The following is a 22,023-nucleotide window of genomic DNA, read 5'->3' as shown; positions in this document are numbered from 1 at the left end:
CTGGACACATCTGAATATTTGGGTTGAACTGTTCTGGAACAGTGTTGTAAATACAACTTAACCACTGATTTCTAGTTGTGTCCTCTTTTGGAAGGCTAAACAAAGTAGTTTCGCTTTCACAACGAAACACACAGCGTCTACAGCGGCAACAACAATACTACAGCAACAATAAAGTTACGCCTTCTTTCTTTGCGTGAACATTTGGGCGGTGTTATGCAAATCTTCCCACACAGTGACGTAGACATGTGGGGGCGTGTTAGAACGAGCCGTTTTAGGAGGGCGTGGACGAGTCTTAACTTTTATAAAGAATATCTCTTTGGGTTTGAGACTTTAGTCTTTGCAACTTTAGGGATCTTATCTATGCACGAACAGCTTGTAACACTCCAAAGAGAAAGGAAAAATTTAAATTGCATCATATGACCCCGTTAAATATTGTAAATATTATAAATATATAAATAAACATTATAGATAGTAAAAATTACTCAAAATGCCCATCCTTATCTGCACGACTTCTGAGGAAAAACATTAAAGATGTAATGCTAACCGTTTGTGCAGGTGCTATGCACTGGTCCGACAGGAATCTCCTGCTGTCAATCAAATTATGTCATGATGCACAAAGGATCTGCTGGTTGCCAAAGGCATGTGCTTTAACCGGCATCTAGAGATCAAACCATAAGAAAACACGAGACATGTTTTGCATCCCATAGCCAACTTTTTTGTCACTCTCTATAATAATTACTTTTGGTTAATAACGACCGTCACAGCGAAGTTCTGTAGAAATCCTCACAGTAGGCAGTTTTCTATGTGAAGCTTATCTTTTTTTTCCCCTCTCACTTCTTACTAAGCTGCTTGATCCAAATATGTCAGCAGTTAAAAGAAGCTCAAATTTATTTCAGTCAGGATTTGTGGAAATTTCACCACTTCTGCAAATCTTTGATTATGTGGCTGCTTGCGCTGAAGCGTCTGTCACTTTTAAAGCTTAAGACCTCCTTGTATCACATTTAGTGATTTTTGGTAAGCTTAAATTAGAAATGTGTCACACGTGACATGGAAAGTTAACACGGCCATCAAGCTGAGACAGCACCTTTGATTTAGAAAAGATGCATTTCTAAAAATTTCTAAAAATAGACTACTTAATATCAATATAAGACACTTTATAAAGTATGGAATGTAATTATTAGTGGCGTTTGCTAAGGTAAGCTTTACTATTGCTCAACCACTCCAAATATTGCATAGATACCACTGTTAGGTCCATGAAATATGAACTGTTTTTCAATATTCATGCTTGTATTATCATCCTCAGACTCTGAAAATAGTTCTTTGTGTAAATGAGGCCAGGAAAGAAGACGTCATGATTTTATTAAGACCATATTAAGACAATATGGATGACAAATGGCTCTTGGCAGCCTTTGATAAACATTAAAGGACAGCTCTAGAGGAGATGATGTAATGTTTCTGGATGTATTCAATCCAGTACTTGCAGGGATAAAAGCCTTTGCATGTCTCCTGTTGTTCTCAAATATAACTATGGTAATTTCGCCACAAATGATCTCTTATAGCTATTTTAGTATCTTCATTACATTAACCTTACATGTATGTATTTCATGTTAGCATAGGCATTTATAAAATGTAGTTTATATATCATGTCAAGTCACCTTTATTTATATAGTGCTTTATACAATACAGATTGTCAAAGTAACTTTACAATGTTAAACAGGAAAATAATGTATCGATAATGCAAGAGGACAATAGTAAGTAGTCTATTTTTCAATTAAAGTCAGTTCAGTGCAGAGTTGACAGAACCGGGCTAATATGGTCGTACTTCCTGGTTCTAGTAAGTCTAGCTGCTGCATTTTGGACCAGCTGGAGTGTGTTTATTAAGCGCGCAGAGCAACCAACCACCCAATAAAGCATTACAATAATCTAACCTTGAGGTCATGAACGCATGAATTAATGTTTCTGCATTTGACATTGAGAGCATAGGTCGTAATTTAGATATATTTTTAAGATGGTTTTACAAATACTAGAAACATGGTTTTCAAAGGAAAGATTGCTATCAAACAGCACACCTAGGTTCCTAACTGATGACGAATAATTGACAGCACAGCCAACAAGTGTTAGATGGTGTTCTAGGTTATTGCATGCTGAGGTTTTTGGTCCAATAATTTAAACATCTTTTTTTTTTTCAGAATTTAGCAGTAGGAAATTACTAGTCATCCAGTTTTTTATATCAACTATGCATTCTACGAATTAGAAGTTAGTTTTACGAATTGGTATGTTTTGTTGGTCCGTGAAGAAATATAGAGCTGAGGATCATCAGCATAACAGTGAAAGCTAACACCATGTTTCCTGATGATATCTCCCAAGGGTTCATGTAAAGCGTGAAAAGCAGCGGTCCTCGTGCTGAGCCTTGTGGTACTCCATACTGCACAGCATAATCTATATAGAAAAATGTTCAATTAACTCTTTCCCCACCATTGACAGAATTTTTCCCACTTTCCGTGTTTTCACTGTTATACGGTAGGAGGTGCTATTACACATTTTATGAAAGAGTACCAAATCTCTGGATCAAAACACAGCGAAGAAGAATCAGAAACAAGCAAACGCGTATATATAAGCAGATGTAAAATAATGCAATCATCAAACATTAAACGGCATATAAATCAAAACTGCCTAATGTTACGGAATGAAATGATGACTCAGGAAGTAGTTTAGGACTGTGCAAGCTTTGGGGGTTTTGATGGAAGCAATCTACTCCATCTACGTTTTAATCATCGATCTGAATCCCATCCAGATGTAGTCTTTGACAAAAAAAATAAATAAATAAATTCTCAGCTTTTTGTTCAAAATGTTGCTTTTCTTATGAAATGTACCAACTTTCAAGTGTTGATTAATAAAATAATATATGAAGGGAGAATAAAATTCTGGGGGCCATGAAAATTTTGTAAAAATTATCGAATATGCTGGAGGTGGCTGGCAACTTTTTTTTTTTTAAATGCTGGTGGGGAAAGAGTTCAGTTAAAATGCATTTTCACCATATTAGTGAGACATTTTTGTGCTGTTAGCTTAGCAACATGCTAATGTCAAATTCTACTGGAATCAACTGTGAGCATAAGTCAAGTTTCTTGCGAGCTTTAAAAAGTTTTTGGAGTGTATCCAGTCAGCAGAGAATTATGATGAATGTCGATCTAGGGTGAGATAAAAGTTGCATGAATTTTGATATGACTGTTCAGACTGATTTTGCAAAGCATTGCAAAACATTTGACCTGTATCTTACATTTACATTTATTCATTTGGCAGACGCTTTTATCCAAAGCGACTTACAGTTGAGGAAAACAACAAGCGATTCATCATAAGATGGTAGTAAACATGAGTGTGCCCGTTATACAAGTTTTCAGTCATCGTTCAAAAACAATAAAAGCTAGGACAGGAAGATATTAAGGGAAAATAAGAGCATAGAAAAAGTGAAAGAAATATAATTTTTTTATTATTATTATTATTTTGAATTTTATCTGATTTAGGACCAATTGGATTTGGGCCACATTTTCTTGCAGCCTGACTTTGTTCAACCAAATGCACAGTTTTTCACATTATACTCCATTTGATAGTGTGCACGAACACAGGCACTCGACACATGCATGTGCATTAGAAAGTTTCATCCTTGCCCAGTGTTTGCCCTTTTTCTCTCCAGAATTTATTTGTGATAAAAGGCCTTTTACGCTTCTTTTTTGAACAAATGGAGGAGCAAGTGTCGCCAATAAATACGTTGCACAAAAAATTAACATACAGTATGTGCATACTATGCTGATCACACACACTGTACACAAACCTTGGTGAATGCATAAAAAAACAAAGTGTCTTTTAAGAAAGTGTGGAGCATTATGTTGAAGAAGGTAGTGACCAGAGAGCAGAAACACCTCATGAGGGTTTGAATCAGAGCTACTTAGTTGTGCAACAGTGTTTTTGGTTTAGCATAAGATTAGATATGTTGGATATGTGTTATGTTCGGAATAGTGATGATTGTAAATGATGAAATGAACAGGAAGTTTATGACCACTTCCTGTCTTAAACGGTCACTGTTTCCTTTAGTATAAATGCTATCTGGATAAAAAAAAGTGCTGTTTATGCACAAACCAAATTTGAAAATCCCTCAAAGCAATGCAGACTGATGTAACAGAAAGCAAGTGATGGTTTCATTGTTTCATTGGTTTCATAACAATATTTGAGGAGGATTTCATGAAATGTCAACACTTTATGTTAAAAGAGCCACTTTTTTTTAATAAGTAGTTCTCAAAGAAGTTTGTCTACATTCAGGAATAAATGCTCCAAAAAGTTTTTTTCACAGCGATGCCACAGAAGAAGCATTTTTGAGCCATTTAAGAACATTTCAGTGATCAGTTCATATAAGAACCAATTTTTCTTAGTGTGAAGAACATTTTTTAAAAACATAAAGACATATGACAAATGACATAAAAACATTTTTTTCCACTATAAAGAAACTTTTGTGCATTTGAAATGTTCCATGGATGTTAAAGGGGTCATGAAATGCAGTTTCAGAATTTTGTTTCTCAAGGTAAGAGAACTTTTTGCAAAGTTATCATATAAATGTGTATATATCTACATACAGAGTACTGTTGAGAGGACAACAGTAAAACACCAAGTACACATTGTGTGAAGGGTTAATAATGGCAACGGTAACAAACTATAACAAACTATATTCAACTTATATCATAAAATTATTAAACTCAAGCAAATATTTCTGATACGGGTATATACAGATTTTATTAGCAGTACTCAAACAATGATACATTTTGTGTCTTAATAGTGTTAAACGCTGGTTTAACGTTTATTACACACTGTAAGATTAAAAATGAATGTACTTAGCTTAATGCTCATATCTTTAGGATGGCTGTGCAAAGTTTGAGAAGGTGCGGGGAAATTGTGACGTCACTATTTTCTCCCAAATTCAAATCCGGGAGAATCTAATCAGTTAAGAACCTTTTAAATTTGAGCTACTGTTGTGAAATCTTGGTCAGCAGACCTTAGACTTGGATGGTAAAAAAAAGTGGTATCAAGATACCATGAATCTAAAATGGTGCAATACCATAATTTCACCAATTTTTCAGTACAATTTAGCAGTTCAGGCTGTGTAACATGAAGCATTAAAGCAAAAAAACATTCAAATGTTTAGTGTGCAAATTTGTCAGTTAGCCAGCATACTTGGCCATGTTTATGTAGTGCTGTAAATGGAGGATAACGTGAAAGATGTCATCTGCTTGAAGCTCACTGAAAAGTGTGAGGCGGCGCAAATCGCGATTGTATTTATTTTGTCCATGAACTTCACATCGAACTTTTTCATCTGCTTCAATTCCTGCAGGGTTTAGCTCAAACTGACACACCTGAACCAACTCTTTGAGTTCCCCCCGTTGACTGTCATCAAGTTCGTCTTTGTTGCCTGTTGAGCTGGCACGCTGTTTCCTGTTAATGTCTGGCGATCACAGGATCTGAAATGCTATGCGAGCTGTTGTTGAATATGATCTTCCATCACGCTCCACAGGCATCTCGTCCACGCCGTCCTTCTTATTGGAGTGGCGCACACACATTTACACACACTGCCTGAAGCTTTCACACCTCACCCACTGGGATGTGCTGCAGAACGAATGTGTGTGTCCTGCAGATGTGCAATCACTCCTAATCTCTCTAGCCTGTCGCCATCTGCCTTTGTTTTTCTGTGCATGGTAGGACATCAAGTCCACTGGGTCACCTATATGTGCTCATGTATGTCATTTTCTCCAGGTATTATATGGGTCAAGGACATCATTCTCATTTTTGTCCTATATGTTTATTCAAAAAGACAGGAATCATTTTTGGTATAAAAACTTTTTTTTTTTTTAGATGGATGGATGGATGGATGGATGGATAGATAGGTAGGTAGGTAGGTTATTTATTTATTTTTTGATGAAAATTTAAGGGACATAAAACTGTACTGATATCATAATGAAGAAAAATCTTCATTGGAAGAATGAACTTCTTGAAAAGATAACCTTAGTTAATATAATCATTAATTATCATGTCAACAGTGGTGTTTTAATAAAACTTCTGTCCACAAAATCTAAAATATGTGGTACGACCAACATGCAAAACCCATGGCTGTCTGTCAAGGTCAATAAGTCTTTAAATATTAGATCATTTGAACTTTTCATGTCAAGTCAATGTTAGTTCATATTGCAAAATATCATGTGGTGCAACTCCCCAAAACTGCAATGATATTTATGAATGAACAATTAATTATCTTCATATTAAATACTGTTTACATTGAAAAATATCTTTAGAAACTTTTTTGAAAATAATGATTAAGATGTGTGCACTTAGATGTATTTAAGGTGTAAAGAAAATATGTTTTTACTTGGTTACACCGCATGACTTTTTTTAATTTCATAAAAAAATAGAGAGAGAAATGAATTAAAAAAATTTTTTTCAATAGTGTAAAACTTTATCAAAAGCATATGAAACAGAAATATGCGGAGTCGTTTTCTAACTCATATTTTAAACTTCCAGATGCTCTAAAATTGGTCGTATTCCACTCAAAAAGGATGAATAAAAGGTCCTCTGTACCATCAATAGTTAACTCAGCAAAAGTGGGAGGAATTCGGCAGAAAGTAGCAAATTATGCTCAATTAGAAGATGAAAGTTTTAGCTTGGCAGGGACCAGAGCGTTCCTACCCCTTTTGTATTTAGCTGCTTTTGGAGCTGAATTCAGCTTTGTCTCGCTCCCGGGTCCTATTATGCAACTGGGCGTTTCTTGCTGAAATGTTTGTGTGTGTTCGCCAAAATGAGGTAATGAACAGGTGGTGACGCATTCTCTCTAAAACAATATCAATATATCCTTTCACTGTAAGCCTGCCCTCAACATTACGTTCTCTCTCAGACTCCAGACTCGCCACGGTCAGCCAAAGCTCCAATTTTACCGCCGTTTCCACGCCCAGTTGAGGTAAAGGACAGGAGGGCAATCATGATTTAAACCAGCACAGGAAAAAGTCTGACAGACTTCTGTGGAAAAAAAGTTTCCTATTATATTTGCTTGAATTTAACTATTGTAAGCCCTGATTATAGCAGAAAAGTCAATCATATACCATTCCAAGATGCATTTTTAGACATAAATATACAGTCAATGATCCAACTATGATGTCAGTCGTGTCAGTGAAATCACTAACAAAAATGGCACCACATGAGATCCCGCTTTTTAATAGACTGGATCAATGTTACAATTTTAGTTTTGCAACCCTTGGGCCATTCAAAATGTAGATGAGTTTGTTTCTTCATGTGAACAGATTTGGAGAAATATAGCATTCCGTCACTTGTTCACCAAAGGATCCTCTGCAGTGAATGGGTGCCGTCAGAATGAGAGTCCAAACAGCTGATAAAAACATCACAATAATCCACAAGTAATCCACAGCACTCCAGTCCATCGGTTAATGTCTTGTGAAGTGAAAAGCTGCATGTTTATAAGAAACAAATCCATCATTAAAACATTTTAACTTTAAACCATCAAGTCCATAATCCACGATAGTGCTTTAGTTAGAAACGCTTTAGAAAAAAAAAAATTTCTCCTGTTCTGTTCCAATGAAAACATATTGGGGGCTGGGCCGGATTCACAATCTTCTTAAGAAATTAAGACATTTCATAAGAATGTTCTCTGCTGTGCAGCCCTCAAAAATTTCTTACAAGGTTCTCAAATATTGTCTCAAAAATGACTTGTATTTGACTTCTATTTGTTTGCATGGTGGTTCTTGAATAACTTTATTATTTGATTTTTTAGAACATTCTTATTAGGAGTTCAAATTCTTCTGTCTCACAAAAGTTCCATCTAAGAAAAAATTTTAAAAGATGAAAAAATTCCTACAATTTATTTTTTTTTGAGAATAAAAAATATCTTAGAAAATGAGAAGAAAATTACAGTTAAGAAGAGTTGAATTCTTAAGAATGTTTCATGAATCCGGGCCCAGAATATTATACACTTGAATGTGGACTGTAGTAAGAGCTGTGCAGGTAAACCTCACTCCCCTGATCTCAAGAGGCGCACTAGTGACTGACGCTAGAGGCTGCAGTCTTTAATGTCCTTGTTAGCATGCCCACCTCCTATGCTGGAAACATTGGTTTGAATCCCGCTCAGAGCGGGCCAAGTAGAACCGGAGGGGTTATATTGGTGCCGTGACCCGGATGGTAGTGAGGTTTAGGGGGGTGAGTGTAACAGAGGTCAGCTAGTAAGAGCTGTGCAGGTAAACCTCACTCCCATGATCTCAAGAGGCACACTAACAATTGACGCTAGAGGTCCTCCTTACCACGCCCGCCTCCCATGCCGGAAGTGCACAATGTTAGGGTTTTGTGAATGTTGCCAGAATGTTGCTATGCAGTTGCTAAGGTATTCTGAGTCATTTTAGCCCATTATTATGTGGTTTCTACGCTCTAAAAAGAAATTCAGGAAGCATTATTATGCTGTTACATTATGATTATATATTCAGTGGCATAAAATGGTCTTTAATATGACAATAATATCGCTTATCGCAATTATTTCTGGGGCAATATATCGCACAACAAAAAGTTGTTAACTCAAATAATGAATGGTTACAAGTTTTAACTTTTTATTATTATTATGTATTAAAATAATTAAACCTTTTAAGTTTCAAACATTATTTTGATGGGGTCTGTTGTAAATTAGACTGATCATTATACCAACTTAATATTGTGTTTAAACTCAAATTTCTGCTTTATTTATTTATTTATTTTTCTTTTTATGTTGTAGTAAGTTAATTAAATTATCTTGACAACTTTGAAAATCAGGCAGTAGATTTCTAATTCCTAGCATGCTTTGCATAGGACTGGATAATAAATGTTGGAATATTTTGTGTATTATGTGGTTGCCATTGTGCTGAAGAGTAGATCTCGTGGTTAGGTTGTGGGCAGAGCTTTTCCAGCAGAGCTTGAAGCCCCTGTGTTAAGAATGTGGGCTTTGTCATAATTCTGCTGTCTTATTGCAAGCATTAATACTCCCTCGCTTTTATCTCTCTCTCTTTCTCTCTCAGGCTCGCTCCGTTTCTCTTTCCATCTCCCCCTTTCCTTCCCACATGAAGCACATCCTCCCAGTTGTGTAACCCTCTCTGGAGACCTCCATCCTGGTTTACATGTGGCCCGATGACATCATAGTTCTCCATAGGGGGTTAAGATTGCTTTCTTTCGCTGTCTTTTAAGGGGGAAGGGTAGGGGAACAGAGACATTTGTCTATGTTAATAGATCAACCCTAGTTTCTCAATCACCCCTTCTTCTTGAGTAAGGAAAGAATGGACAACATGGGAATAGTTGATGCATGAAATGTGGTAACATCTAAATATAATACAGAGGTGTGGTTTGATGCATGTTCGCCCATATATCGGAACCATCAGTGGAAATTAAAATCATTGTGCAGGTCTTGATCAAATTCAATAAAATTCAACAAAACATATGTTCAAAACATCAACCGCACAATGTGATTGAAGAAAAACATGGCTTAAAAGCCTTAAATGGCTGCTCTAAATGAAATTTGCAGCAATAGTAGTAATATTTATTTAATATTTCATAACTGACTCCAACTGACTTTCCATATTTGAACTTCTGCCATTACAGCATTAATGTTAAGCTTAGGAAAAGGAAGGAGTGCAACAGTTGGTCAGTAATCTTCTCAGGACTTTTTCACAAGTCACAGTGACTTAAAAACACATTTCTTGCTTAATCCCATAAATGTCATCATCCACTTGTATTAATTACACAAGATTGTTTTAAGCTTTTGGCTGTAAGCACAACCTTGCAAAACATCTGAAAATTCAAATCTGATGTAACTGGCCTCCAAAAGTGTGTTAAAACCGGTTAAAACCGGGTCCTCGTTCGGCTGTCGGTAACATAGCTGAAACATGGCAGACCTTGATTAATGAACTTGACCTTTGACATAGTACACTGGGTTTCAGCCCAGTACTGAGTGATGGCATCCTGTTGAGCCTTTACACTTAGAAGCCTTGAGTCTTTTCTGAACTGAGGGAGATCTAGTTCATAGTCTCTTCAGCATTAATATTAGTGCTTAACAGGGTTGACACTAAATGAAAACTCATAAGAGTCAAGCAGCGCTGTTTTATCACTTCATAGCTCAGCTTGTTTGAGGAGATTTGGAGGAATTAATAGAAACATTGAGTCACAGCAATATCACCAACCATAAGCCATATCCTCTTAAGTGGATATGTAGCTTTACAATAAAACTAGTGGTGTGAAGAAGTTGGAAGAGGAAAAAGTGATTTGCAGTACACTTAATACAGGAACAGTTACCCTAGAGCAATCTGGGAAGTGTGTTTCTCAAGAACACAATAGTGATAGTTCATGGATCACCCTTTGTAGGGCCCAAATCCGCAACTGGTTTTGATCACTTAATTATACCATTTCCTAAATTCTTAAAAGTTTAGCTTCTTTAGAGGCATCTGGTTCCACAAAGAACCTTTAACATCAATGGAAACTGCATTCCACAAAAGGTTCTTCAGAAAAAAAAAAGGTTCTTTTATGAACTGTTTACTGAAATGTTCTTTGGAGAACCAAAAATGGTTCTTCTATGGCATCATTTCGAGAAAACCCTTGCACTTATACTCTTAAAGTTGGCATGAAACGGAAGTAGCGATTGTCTTTTTTTCTCTACTGTGAAGTCTATCCGAGTGAAACGGCATCTGAAATGAGAGGGTGGGACTTGATTTCGTTCTTCGGGAATTGATTGGATCATTGGAAGTTGGGGCGTTGCTAACAAAATGGAGGCAGATCTGAATGCCAGTTTGCAGTTAGTTATGGGGGGATTTCTCTCCACTGGATTCACTGCTGACACCGTAGCATGAAGAATTTTTTTATTTATTGAGGAAGATGACGACAAGCACGATCAACGGCACAAAACATGCCTAACAGTGCGCGTGCGAGAGCGAGAGAGAGAGAGAGAGACTGCCTGCCTGAATGACTGAGCGTGTCCTCCATCAGGTTAAGTCATATTCATAAAAAAATAGTTTGCGATGTCCTAAGAGTAATATTGTGGTAATATCCTAATATCCCGCATGGCTTGCGTCAGCACTGGTCAATGCATTGATTTCTATAAATTGAAGCTTCAGCTTCAGCTTTTCCCCATGTTGTTTATCCCAGCATTTACCGCTCACGTCATTAGCTCCTCCCTTGCGCCATAGCTCATGACCGGAAGAGAAGATGAGTCGTTTTGAGGGGGAGGGGAGGTTAACGTTTTTGATTAAAGATTACAAGGGCACATTAATTTAAAAAAAATTACTTATAATAAACACTACAGTATTCCATTAAAAAATAAGAATTTTAAATTTTGATTTCATGCCGACTTTAAGAGTGCAAGTTCGCCAGATTTGTGGCATTTAAATGTGTCATTTAAAAAGTATATCAAAAAGTCTTCTTTTTCTTCTAGTAACCAACATTCTTCATTATTTTCTTTTATGTTCCACAAAAAGAAAGTAAGTGATACAGGTTTGAAGGGTGAGTACATTATGAAGAATTATGAAACTTGGTGAACTATCACTTTTTTTAATGAAACAATATTCTAAATAAGAAACTAAAACTGCCAGTAGGTGGCGGTAAATGTCTTCATGAGTAAGTCATTCATTCATTTGATTTTTAAAACTTCGGATTCATTCAGGAATGAAGTAAATGGCTCTCATTATTAATGAGCCATTGAATCATTGGTTCACCTGGTTCATTAAAAACGTGGATTCATTCAGAAACGAATCACTATTGTGTGTTACTCAGAGACGCACAACAGTTCTGCTGTGGCTTTATAGGTAATATTTTTGTTGGCAAAATTGATCAAAAACAGCCAATACTGTAGCCTAAATGTATCTATTTATATATATATATATATATACAGTGGGTACGGAAAGTATTCAGACCCCCTTAAATTTTTCACTCTTATACTGAGCATTTTTCAGTTTTTCTTTTTTAATAAATCTGCAAAGATGTCAACAATTCTTTTTTTTTCTGTCAATATGGGGTGCTGTGTGTACATTAATGAGGAAAAAAAATTTACTTAAATGATTTTAGCAAATGGCTGCAATATAACAAAGAGTGAAAAATTTAAGGGGGTCTGAATACTTTCCGTACCCACTGTATATATATATATGAACACAATATTAACTTCTTATTTACTGAAGTGTTGTTGTTGCATTTTATAGGCCATATCACACAGTGAGTTGTTGCCCTACATCATATTTGTCAACAATCAACTGTATGAAATGTAAAATGTACAGCTCTGGGGTGGGGCCAGTGCGTTTATTGCATTAAAATATTTTAATCATGTTATTTTTAATAAATTAAATGAACACACTAAAATGACAGCCCTAAAATTAATATGGCTTATTATTATTAATAATAAGTAGTAGTAGTACTAAATAAAAATATAAGTTACTAAATAAAACAAAATAAAAAAAAAAAACGATTCTAATATTTTACTGTAAAATAAAGCAATTGTTTAAGTTCATAATTTTTACTTTAAAATTACAATACTAATATGTATAATATTTACAATACTAATATTTATAATATTTACTTAATATTTTAATTTCACACAAATGTTAAACCAACTTTTACTTTGGTGGAAAACTGCAGGGGTCTTTAAACCTTTAAAGATGCAGAGATCGTGCTTCACTCTGAAATGTGCAGCGCAAATATTTATTTTATAAAATTGCAACTTTTGCGATTTGATAATCGCACTAAGCCATATCGCAATTTCTGTTTTATTATGTTTTATTATGATAAATCATTCAACCCAGCATTAAAGACACATTTATTGCAGTATCTGCTGTTTTGTTGGCGGTAAAACTATAAAGCTGCGCATACGTATCATGTAATGTCTACGCGCACGTGTTGTGTTTCTTTCTTTCCATGACTTCATCATGACTTCACTTATGACTTGTATACATAAGACATCTAGAAGCTTAATCATGCAGTGAGAATTCTCGCTTTTTCGCCCCATATCGTGAGTGTAAATGAGAGATGCCCCATTGGGATCCGTTTATGTTATATGTATGTCAAACTCATTAAATTTCACGCTGTTTTATCACAGACGGGGATCTGAAGTTACTTAGGCTGATGCACACATGTGAGTGTTGAGTGATTGGAGCTGGCGTTGCGCTCGACTGGAGACTACCTCACACCTCAGGCATGACAGCTGGGGCCCCGTAAGCATTACATCATGGCCTGATGTATCAGTGTATCGCATGTCACTGGTGCTCTGACAACGAGCGCTATCAACGCTAACCCCCTCCTACTCCACACACGCATTCACACAAAAATGTATCTTGCATGCACACACCATCCTCTGTTAGATCCCAAAAGCATTGTATAAATAGATTCAATATATTGTGGCAACACTCTGTAATCTGCACATATAGGCTTGTGGAGTTGCAGCCAAACTGCATGAATGATCACCTGCTACATGATCCTGCGGTGTATTGTGCTGTATTGTGAGACAGCTTCTCCCTACTGCACCTTTATGAGCATCGTATTTACCCATTGAGATGTTTACTCCTGATGCATGCAGTAAACATTCACAAAGTAGTGAATGATGCAGTCAAACCAGAACTAACCAGCATAAACCAGCCTGGACCTGGACGTTCATTCCGGTCCAAACTGGACTTTTCAGCAGGAATGCTTTATGAGTTTATATCATATATATAATGGTTTTCGCAGGTCCTTAAAAAGTCTTACATTTAGTTGTATCAAATTTAAGGCCATAAAAAGAGAAAGTCTTAATTATGATTTCAAGAGGTCTTAAATTTGGGGACGGAAAGACCAGAATTGCGATATGGTTAAATGTGACTTCAAAAGGCTATGATTCTTAGTCTTAAATTTGAGCTTAAAAATCCTGCAGATGCCCTGTATATGCTTATGCATTTATCAGGAATAGAATCCATGACCTTAGTTTTGCTAGTGCGATGCTATATGATTTGCACTACAGGGGCATTTTAGGCCATTTACACCTGATATTAAGATGTGTTTCTGTCAATCCAATCACACGCTAAATACGGATGTAAACGGGGTCTGAAACATTTTGAACTTGTCCACTTTCGACCCCTTCTAAAGGTAGTTGAAAACGCATTTGACTGCATTGCTTTCATAGTGTAAACGTTCATGTGGTCGGAAGCATTCAAATGGCCACAAGAGAGCACCTACTCTGCCTACTGACCCAATTCTCATCACGGGACGTGCTTTTGAAGCACACTAGCCAGACAGGATTTAAACTTTGCTGTCTGAAATAAAAAATAAACAAATGCTAAAAGCACAATGTTCTCTTACCATTCCTGGTTCTAACACAAACCCACAGTGTTCGGCATAGTTTTGTGGCTATCAGAGCAGAAACGCAAAGCAAAGCTGCTACTCTCTGTAACATTTTCCGTTGTCTCCTTTCGCATTCATAAGTAAAATGTGCATGCTTTTTTCGCAATATTAGATCAAAAGATCAGACAAGGCCCATACACACACCCACCCATAGACCTCCCCCTCAAAGAAATCAGGAAAGTAGTTGATAATGCAAAATGCATTCACAGTAGGAATAAATATAATCGTAGACGCACGTGATATGCACAGAATTTAAGTTTCCAATTTATTGAATTATATAACATCTTAAAATTTGTAAAAATGTAATGCATTTTATGTTATTGTAAATGAACGCATTTAGGCAGTGTGAAGAGAGAAGATCAAATGTGTCTCCGTGCACATATATAAAGTGTGTACTTGCAGTGTGTTTCCTGTCTAAAACAGATGAGAGGGTGTTATATTTTTTTCATTTTCAGAAAAACATTGAGTGGGCCCCTAAGGTGGCTGCATATTTGCTCGGTGAGTAAGGAATGTGGTTGCATACCTTGCTCATAAGCCAGATTCAGCTCACACACAGTAAGAGCGAGAGAGAGAGAGAGATGGGGGGAGACAGAGTGAAAGTAAGCAAGAGAGGAGAGAGACGGGGCAGACTATGCTCACGGCAAATGAGCTCATTCACTCTAAGGTCACAGAGAGAGAGAGAGAGAGAAGGCGGGGAAAGACTTGAACGGAGGCTGTACAACAATAGCGAGCTCTACTTTCAGTTGTTGCCACACTGAATGAGATCGAGGAAGGATCCGTGGCGCTCCTGAGGAAAGACCTCACACTTCTTCTGCCCTCGGTTCTGTGAGGGGGACGCGGTTGTTGCTTTCCTGTGGAGTTTCCCTCCTCAGTGTTTTTTAGGATCTTACCTTTTTTTTGGTACCCAGCACCTTTCGGATATATAGTTCTTGGACTGCGATTCGCACTGGTTGGTGCGGATGCCCCTAGACGTGGTCATATCCCCTCCAGAGAACTGCTTCTGGTCGGGGATCCAGCAAACAGACATGAGGCTCAAAATCAGAGTCTGCAAGATGAGAAAAGAACGCAAGCTACGAGGTGTGTAACATCTGTTGTCACCTGGACCGATGGTGCTTTCCCAACTGTATCTGTCAAACACGTGTTGGTTTGAGGTTATGTGCGTTTCATCCTCTTGCTCTTTCTTTATTTTTGTCCCAAATATTTGCAACTGGCTGATGTTAGTATTTTATTTGGAGTCGTTCTTTAACCACAAATTTATGTTAAAGAGTTAAACATTAACCTCATTGCTATAGAGCTTCTATGATTATCTCCTCGAATAGTAGAAAATTAAACGGACGTGCATAGGATTTATTTGATGTGAGTATATTTATTAATGCACTTTCTTTGTGTGTGTTCATGGTTCATAACGTTATGCACACATGCAAGTGTATTATTTGAGTTGCGTGTGCATTCTACTGATGTCACCAAGTACAAGTTAAACAGTTGGACTTTGCCATGCAATTGACTTTTATTCCAGTGACGTCTAAGTTTCTGTAATGGCTTTAGGGCAGAAATGCAATAATTGTAATAGTTAATGATTCAATGATAAAGGGTCCCGGGGTTTAACACTTCTAATCTGTCAAGCATGACAACAAAGCGCTGGGAGTGATGAGGTAGCCACCAACCCCCTGCTGTTTTTTGTGTTCCTCATTGTGCAGCATGCATGTGTGCAATGATGTCATTGGGCCTTTATTGAGATGCTAATAAGTGTGTGTGTGCACGCAGAGATGGGGACAGATGGGGGCTGCTCCTCAATGGCGTCATGTCTTCTGCATCTGGAGACTTTTGTGTGTGTGTGTGTGTGTGTGCGTGTGTTGATGTGCATTAGTTTCATTCAGTGGTCCATCAATGCTGCTGGATGTAGAGCCTTGAATGGAAGCCTGTGTGGTGGTCCAGTAACACGTAGGATGCTATATAAAGCACCCCTGTAGATCTTTGAAGCAGGACAATATTCCAGATCCTTGAGGAGATGAAAGATCACTTCCAAAAGAGATCTTGTCCACTTGCCTTTTGAGCTGTAGTCTTGCTTTCACAGATCCCAGATGCCCTTTGAAATCCTTGACCTTTGAGTTGAAGGAAGAGGGATGGGAGGTCAGCATTGCTTCCCTGTTTTGGCAAAAGTAATGCATTTGAGGAATGTGGGAAAGGAAGTCTGTTTTAACAAGCTTTAACCAGGCAAAATTTGGAGTCTTACTTGGGTATTGCTGACAGTGTTGACATAATGACTAACCCTTTTTAGGCAGTTATGTCACTAGGCTGGTGAGGGGAGTTATAGTTGGGGGATGGGGAACAGACATCCAGGATCTGATGGTTGTATCAATGTGTTTGAATGCATTTGTGTGTGTGGTTTGGGGGGAAGGGTGTATTTGAACCAGTATGGGGGTCGTAGAACATTTGGTCGGCAGTCATTCATCTACCGCTGGTTTCGAGAGCGTATGGAGGAGGCACCAGGGGCCCGTTGGTTCTGCTTGAGTGACATGCAAATCACCTCTCAGTGTTCTGTTCTGAGAGATGATGTCATTGTACAGGCCATTGCCATTAATAGCAGGAAACAGACAGGTTGTCGCTCAAGCTCTTAAAAGGACCAGGCACCCCCAAACAAACAAGAGTTGTTTAGATGGTGATTTGCACATGGATGAGAGGGACAGGTGTTCCTTGTTGTCAGTTAGGGCAAAGCAGGTGGCTTTTAAAGTTCACGGTTAATTGATGTACGATTTGTCACCCTTTATATAGACTCTGGTTGATGTCATGCGATAACGTTGAACATGGCTGTCGTTTCTCTTTGTTGTAAACCTTCTTATCACCTCACTCTTTATTTGCCATGACTCATTTCATTGACTTGTTTGTTTTAACTCCTCGCACCCAGATCTGTTTAACACAGTCACTTTTGTTTGCACTATTGCACTGTTTCTTGGCTGGGATTAAATGATTTCATGGCTCCCTGGTTGACTGCTGTGTGTGCATACGCCCAGGGTTACCATGTCCCAGATTCTCATGGAGCTCATCTGAGATTAAAGTCTAAACCCATCTGCCGGGGCTCACGCTTTCTGGCAGCATTGCACAGCTCAGTGAAGACTTTACTTTCTTCCTCTGCAATTCCATTCCACTTTTCCATCTTTCCCTGTTCTACTAATGAATTCTAGTTCAGCTGCTTGTAGATGCACATGTGAATGCATATGCAGATTTTTACCTTGCATTTGTATGTGTGTTGCTGTCCAGACACCCAACGCCCTTAGAGCTATGAATCAAGGGCTTGGTCTGCACCTGTGACCACCCTCATTCTCTAAGCCTGACGCAATTGTTCAGTTGAGGATATTAGGTCATTCAGGAAAAGGAGCTCCAACAGACGAATGCCAAAACTGGAGCCACCCACCTCTTAAACAGACAGAATCCTTCTTTAGGCCAACTGGCCTTTGCTTGACTTTTGTGTTTGTACATGCACTGATATAGATTGGCACAATCTTGTTCAGAACATCTGAATCCTCTCTTGCTTGAGTTTGACAAATGATGTGTGACATCAGCATATCCTTTGTTAGTATGAAAGGTTTTGACTTGAAATATGCCTCTTATTATTATAGGTTGGTGCCTCTTTGTTAACACTTTGTCCTGCTTGAGAGATTTTGAGTTGCATCCTTAACATAATGACTTATGTTACAACAATGACTATGTTGACAGTCGCCAACTCCAGCACTCTTGTTGGTCTTGTCTTTCTTCTATCACATAGGTAGGGGGTCATTTTGTTCCTAACAGAATCTCTCTTATTCTCTATGTTTCTTTAGGTGGTTTTGCAGCATTCTCATCCTGTTTTCCGGGCCTATGTGAAGGCAAGCCAGTGGCCACTCTGCCTATGAGCTTGTCTCAGCCATGTCTGTCTGTGGCAAATGTTGGTCCCACACGAATCCTGCCCCATCTCTACCTGGGCTCTCAAAAAGATGTGCTCAACAAGGTACAACTGACTGTAACTAAGGTCTTGGAATGTTAGAAACTTCCAAAACAGGAGTAATCACATTGCATAATTCATGCCTTGGTTCTTTGCACTGTCAGGATCTGATGGCTCAAAACGGCATCACATATGTGTTAAATGCAAGCAACACCTGCCCAAAGCCAGAGTTCATCTCCGAAAGCCATTTCATGCGCATTCCCGTCAATGACAACTACTGTGAAAAACTCCTGCCATGGCTAGACAAAACCAACGAGTTTATTGGTAAGAACCAACTTGTGACAATAGGAGAAGTGATTTTAGTTTCCCTTCCCTTCCCTTTGATTGATTTTCTTCAAGTGAACTTCACGTTAGCATGAAAAGTGAGTAGCATCCCCTGTGATGATATCAGGACGATATCTGATATTTGATCCTCAAAGCATGTTTGTAGATAGGCTATCTGGTTGTCTTGCATGTTTTGTGTTTGCTCACGTGTTTCCCTTCTCCCTTTCAGACAAAGCCAAGGTTTCCAACTGTCGAGTCATTGTCCATTGTTTAGCTGGCATCTCCAGGTCCGCTACCATCGCCATCGCTTATATCATGAAGACAATGGGCTTGTCATCAGATGACGCGTACAGGTAAACTCACTCAGACACCCTGCAGCTTGAATTGCACAGTCTCAGAAAGACATTTTCTGCTAGCTGTAATTTTATATCCATTTCCTCCAACATGTAAAATGGATCACGTAGAAACTTGTAAACAATACTTGTCTTGGCCTTCCTAAACACATATTTTGTTCAAGGCCTTTACAAGCTCGCATGATGCGTCTTTGTGTTGAAGATGTCTTCCTTTCCATATATGTGGATTTGTCCTTAGGGTAATCATTCTTACTGTTCTTGTGTTTCTAGGTTTGTGAAGGACCGCAGACCTTCAATATCACCCAACTTCAACTTCCTGGGGCAGCTGCTGGAGTTCGAGAAAGGTCTGAGGTTGCTAAAGGCTCTGTCCTCGGGTCAAGAGAAGTTGGAGCAGTTGAAGGAATTGTCAGAACCTAGAGGAGAATCTTCTAGTGATCCTGAAAAGGCTCGTCTGGAGGCTGAGAAGGACAGCACAGATTTGGACACCAAGCTACCTTCTCCTTCCTCCCTCCAGCAGGGCTTTAATGGCTTGAATCTGTCGGCAGAGCGTATCCTAGACACCAACCGGCTCAAACGCTCTTTCTCACTTGACATCAAATCGGTCTATGAGCCCAACCACTGTCCTCGTCTCACGCCTGCGCATACTGAGGATGTTCCCAAACTCTGCAAGCTGGATAGCCCAGAGGTCGGAGAAGCTAATGGTGTATGCCAGTACTCACCTATTTCTGTCAGCCCTGCTTTAGCTGAATCTCCAGGCCTCTTTCCTGAGAGCAGCTCCCGACCTCGTTCGCGGAGAAAAGGCAAGCACAATGGTAGCAGTGCTGGAGGTTCTCCCGTGCACTCGCACTTCGGACACTCACTCCCCGCACACAAAAGTCCCAGTCTTGATGACAATCTGAAGCCCTCCCTGCTGCTCAGCCTTCCCACTGTGGGCACCGGGCCCATGTGGACCAAGCATAGAGACACCGTACAGGCCACAACCCCTGTTACGCCAACAGGCGAAGCCCCTTGGTTCTACAGCTCTGAGTCAATGAACAGTAACGGAGGTGGAGGTGGGGCGGTACACTTTCCTGCGCTGGGCTGTAGCAGCCTCCCTGGCCCATGCGAGGCTGTACGTCTGCGGGAGAAGGTGGGGGAGCCACGGGACTCGAGGGGCAGCTGGCACGAGGATGCTCCCACTTCCAGTGCTGCCGACAATCAGTTCAAGCGGCGCAGCTGTCAGATGGAGTTTGAAGAGGGGATATCGGAGACACGTTCAAGGGAGGAACTGGGAAAGATCAGCAAACAGTCCAGCTTCTCTGGAAGCATGGAAATCATCGAAGTATCCTGACATCACCTGCGCGGCCCCTGGGGACTTTTTCATACAGACAGACAGGCGCCTCTTATGAGTAAGGATGACTAAGAGTGGGCCTGGCAAGGCGGTGTAACATTCATATTAGTTCATAGGATTGTCGGTTCTCAGAATTCGGACTTTTTTTAAGCCGGTGGAGCCGGACGCAGATTGACTTTGCTTTGTCTTTCTACAGTTTTTAAGCCATAGCTATCCCCAGATTACAACGAGCTGAGACTGCAGTTGCAGAATCCCTCGTTCCCTTACTCCTCGTTTATCGGAGACACGTTCAAGGGAGGAACTGGGAAAGATCAGCAAACAGTCCAGCTTCTCTGGAAGCATGGAAATCGTTGAAGTATCCTGACATCACCTGCACAGCCCCTGGGGACTTTAACGCACAGACGGACAGACGCCACTTATGAGCAAGGATGACTAAGAGTGGGCCTGGCAAGGCTGTGGAACATTCATATTAGTTCATAGAATTGTCAATAAATGACTAGTTCTCAGAAATTGAACTTTTTTTGTTTTTTGTCTTTTTAAGCCGGTGGAACCGGACGCAGATTGACTTTTTTCTTTGTCTTTCTACTGTTTGTAAGCCATAGCCATCCCCGGATGACAACGAGCTGAGACTGCAGTGGCAGAATCCCTCATTTCCTCATTCTAGAAACAGACCACCCTTTTCCTCACAAAAGCTTTACCAGCCTTTTGGTGTATTGAGAATCAAGCATGGCTGTTATGTTCACACTTGTTTCTTTTATTATGCTGCCCTGGACTCAGTGAAGTTACACCGCCACAGCACAAGGAGTCAGCACAGACTAAGCCTTGGTGGTACATGCTTTTACTGGCTGAATGAAGGCCTCTTTGTGCAGTGCTCTTGTCCACCCTGCTCCTGTATCCCAGCATTCATGGAATCCCGGAGGAGGAATCAGGCATGTCATGAAGGAAATGCATTGTGGACTCTTTCCCATAATGTTCTCTGTCACTCTTTTGTTACCCAGATTTCAGGGTCTTGTCCTTCCCCTCCTGTGCCCAAGTGGTGATGCTCGAACTGTTGTGCAACCCACGTTCCTCTCACTAAGCATGCGTCAAGGCTGCTGTTTTAATTACAAACAAATAGTATATGAACTATACACAGTGATTTCAATGGACGTCTAGTTTTTGTCATTTTCTTAGTTACGGTTTTAATTTATTCTACTGGTTCATTCTGGTAATGAGAAATAATATAAAGATTGTGGAGTTTTTATTTTTCCTCTTTTTCTGTGTTGATCTCTCTTTTTAAAGTGATTTACAAAAATACACTCACAAAACCGATACGCAACTACAAGCAATACAGGTGCATCTCAATAAATTAGAATGTCGTGGAAAAGTTCATTTATTTTAGTAATTCAACTCAAATTGTGAAACTCGTGTATTAAATAAATTCAATGCACACAGACTGAAGCATTTTAAGTCTTTGGTTCTTTTAATTGTGATGATTTTGGTTGAAGTACTGAAATAAATGAACTTTTCCACGACATTCTAATTTATTGAGATGCACCTGTATGTGTTTTTACTTCTTTTTTTGTCCTCCTTTTTCTTGATCAGTTATTACCAGGAATTATCTGATGTTTAAATGCACTTTCTGTTGCTTTAAGAGGGAAGTTTTTAGACGTTCTCATTAAAAGGGTACCACAACGCTTTACAAAAAATCA

General features: G+C 39.0%; 1 protein-coding gene across 3 annotated transcripts in view; it reads left to right on the top strand.

The window, feature by feature from the left end:
* LOC107744185 (dual specificity protein phosphatase 8-like) overlaps positions 1 to 21,712 on the top strand; it is a 33,720-nt gene extending 12,008 nt beyond the window's left edge. Inside the window, exons 1-6 of one of the 3 annotated variants that reach the window (XM_016557703.1) lie at positions 14,719 to 15,265; positions 15,315 to 15,483; positions 18,225 to 18,391; positions 18,490 to 18,649; positions 18,879 to 19,002; positions 19,273 to 20,595. In XM_016557703.1, the coding sequence (XP_016413189.1) occupies positions 15,366 to 15,483; positions 18,225 to 18,391; positions 18,490 to 18,649; positions 18,879 to 19,002; positions 19,273 to 20,332 (1,629 nt within the window). In that variant the 5' untranslated portion in view covers positions 14,719 to 15,265; positions 15,315 to 15,365 and the 3' untranslated portion in view covers positions 20,333 to 20,595. Of the gene's footprint in view, positions 1 to 14,718; positions 15,266 to 15,314; positions 15,484 to 18,224; positions 18,392 to 18,489; positions 18,650 to 18,878; positions 19,003 to 19,272; positions 20,596 to 20,642 lie in introns of those variants that run through there. The other 2 variants (XM_016557700.1, XM_016557702.1) reach the window with 2 other exon arrangements.
* The last annotated feature ends 311 nt before the right edge of the window (positions 21,713 to 22,023 follow it).

Source organism: Sinocyclocheilus rhinocerous, unplaced genomic scaffold (genome assembly GCF_001515625.1).
Source record: "Sinocyclocheilus rhinocerous isolate Xijiao unplaced genomic scaffold, SAMN03320098_v1.1 scaffold2935, whole genome shotgun sequence".
Classification (NCBI taxonomy): domain Eukaryota; kingdom Metazoa; phylum Chordata; class Actinopteri; order Cypriniformes; family Cyprinidae; genus Sinocyclocheilus; species Sinocyclocheilus rhinocerous.
The sequence above is the reverse complement of the archived record's forward strand: the minus strand, read 5'-3'. Positions and strand labels throughout refer to the sequence as shown.